Source organism: Corapipo altera, unplaced genomic scaffold, assembly GCF_003945725.1.
Source record: "Corapipo altera isolate COAL_440 unplaced genomic scaffold, ASM394572v1 226, whole genome shotgun sequence".
NCBI classification, from domain to species: domain Eukaryota; kingdom Metazoa; phylum Chordata; class Aves; order Passeriformes; family Pipridae; genus Corapipo; species Corapipo altera.
In genome coordinates, this window is record NW_020885054.1 from 121,804 (window position 1) to 123,844 (window position 2,041).

At 54.2% G+C, this 2,041-nt stretch overlaps 1 protein-coding gene across 1 annotated transcript in view; it reads right to left on the reverse strand.

Annotated features, from left to right (window-relative positions):
- Nucleotides 1-13: 13 nt before the first annotated feature.
- SPOP (speckle type BTB/POZ protein) overlaps nt 14-2,041 on the reverse strand; it is a 17,244-nt gene continuing 15,216 nt past the window's right edge. Inside the window, exons 2-3 of the mRNA XM_027668871.1 lie at nt 1,855-2,041; nt 14-854 (exon numbers count right to left, since the gene is read on the reverse strand). The exon at nt 1,855-2,041 is cut by the window's right edge and continues 76 nt beyond it. Of these exons, the coding sequence (XP_027524672.1) occupies nt 710-854; nt 1,855-2,041 (332 nt within the window). The 3' untranslated portion in view covers nt 14-709. The remainder of the gene's footprint in view (nt 855-1,854) is intronic.

The following is a 2,041-nucleotide window of genomic DNA, read 5'->3' on the forward strand; positions in this document are numbered from 1 at the left end:
ACTCCAACCTGACATTTATAGAAAAGGGAGGGGGGTTATCCTTTGTTTCTTTTTTTTTTTTTTTTTGCAATAACATACAAGTGCTACTAACAGAGAAAACTGATCTTCTTGTTGCTGGATGGCAATAGGGAGTTGCACAAACGTCCAGTTTTTAGCTCAGCTGGAAGGACTCGTTTAACTCTTGATATAAATACTACTGGAGCTCCCATCAGGTAATTAATTCCTTTGCCAAAACCTCAGGGAAATCCTTTTTTTCCTCGTTGTTGTTGGATTTTTTTCACTCTCCAATGTTCTCCAAAGCCCAAATGTCCTCCTGCTCCAGGCATCCCCCTTTGTTCTGTGCTGCCAGACGCAGAGACGTTGGTTTGCCCGGTGCCAACGCCGGGTTCAGCCCCGTTCAGGCCGGGGCCTGATCCCGGCCCGGGGCTCAACTGACTTCAGCCAGGTGGAAGGGAACACACAGACGACGCAGCGACAGGGATTCAGAAGGTTGAACAGCCCCAGAGCCCCCACCCTCCCCCCTCTCCCAAAGTTACTTGGTGCTGTTTGAAAAAGTCTGGATGTCACGGAGCAGCCTCTTCCCCCCAACAACAGAGTAAAAGCTCCACAGATTTCGCTGTCTACCTGGTGGTCAAGGTTTCAAGGCGGCCCCAGCTGGAGCCGCTTCCAGGAAAAAAAAAACACATGGGGTGAGGTGTGGGGCAGGGCTTTAGGATTGCTTCAGTCGCTTCCGGGGCGGCCCCAGGAAGGGACACTGTGCCGAGGCCAAGGAGCGATAGGCCTCGGCCACCAGGTGGGGGTGGGACACCACCATGGACTTCCAGCCCGACGTCTCCATGACATCCGAGGCGTGGCTGCAATGGAGAAGAGAGAACAGGCCCGAGTTACCCACGGGGGTCAAACATCAGCTGAAGATCCCTTCCACTGAACATCCTTTGCCACCCGAGGTTTTCAGCTCCTGCTTCAGGAGATCGGGGTCGACCTTTGGAGATTCCAAGGTCTGGCTCTGCTGGAGCAATTTTAGGCTGGGCAGTCCTTCAGCTGAAGGAGGAACAGCCCAGCTGTGATGGCAGATGGGGACAGAGGAACACAGTGCTCACCCACCCTGACTCCTCAGCACTGGAGTGTTTTAGATCAACACAGAGAGTGCTGAGAAAAACCCTGTTAACTGATCGACAGGACTGCAAATGCCTCCAGCTACCAAAGCAGTCAGCAGTCACTTCACATCTGCTGTGGATGAGGAGCTGTAACCAGACCCACAGTGCAGAACTATGGAATGGTTTGGGCTGGAAGGGTCTTTAAAGCCCATCCAGTGCCACCCCTGCCATGGGCAGGGACACCTTCCATAGCCCAGGTTGCTCCAAGCCCCGTCCAACCTGGCCTTGGACACTTCCAGGGATCCAGGGGCAGCCACAGCTTCTCTGGGCACCCTGTGCCAGGGCCTCCTCACCCTCACAGGGATGGATTTCTCCCCAGTATCCCATCTAACCCTGCCCTCCAGCAGTGGGAAGCCACTTCCCCTTGTTCTATCACTCCAGGATGATTCCAATACCAGGAACTACCTGATATTCAACTACCTAAATGTTCCTGTGATTTCAGGAAGATCCAAAACAGCTCACAGTTCTGGACAGTCCCAGAGGACAAGACCAACCTGTCCCCAAGGCAATGCCATGTCTGGGATGGCAGAAGAATGAAGGATCACACTGGGAGAACTTAAAATAGCAAAGGAACAGAGGAGACCCTTCCCTGCGTGGGACAACAACCAACATTTGCCTCTGGCCTTCCCAGCCAAGGAGCTGAGGGAGGAAGGAGCTCTGAGGCCAGGCAGGGCCAGCAGGGCCAGCAGTCACTCACTAGTTGATGAAGTCCACGGCCTGGGTCTTGAGCTGGTCAGCACTGTGCAGGTCAGCCAGGATGAGGATCTCGGCCGCGTTCTCCACGGACAGGTTACTGCACAGGGCATCCTCACACATCACCTTGAGCCGCTCCAGGGCGTACTGCAACACAGACACTGTCACACCAGGGTGTACTGCAACACAGA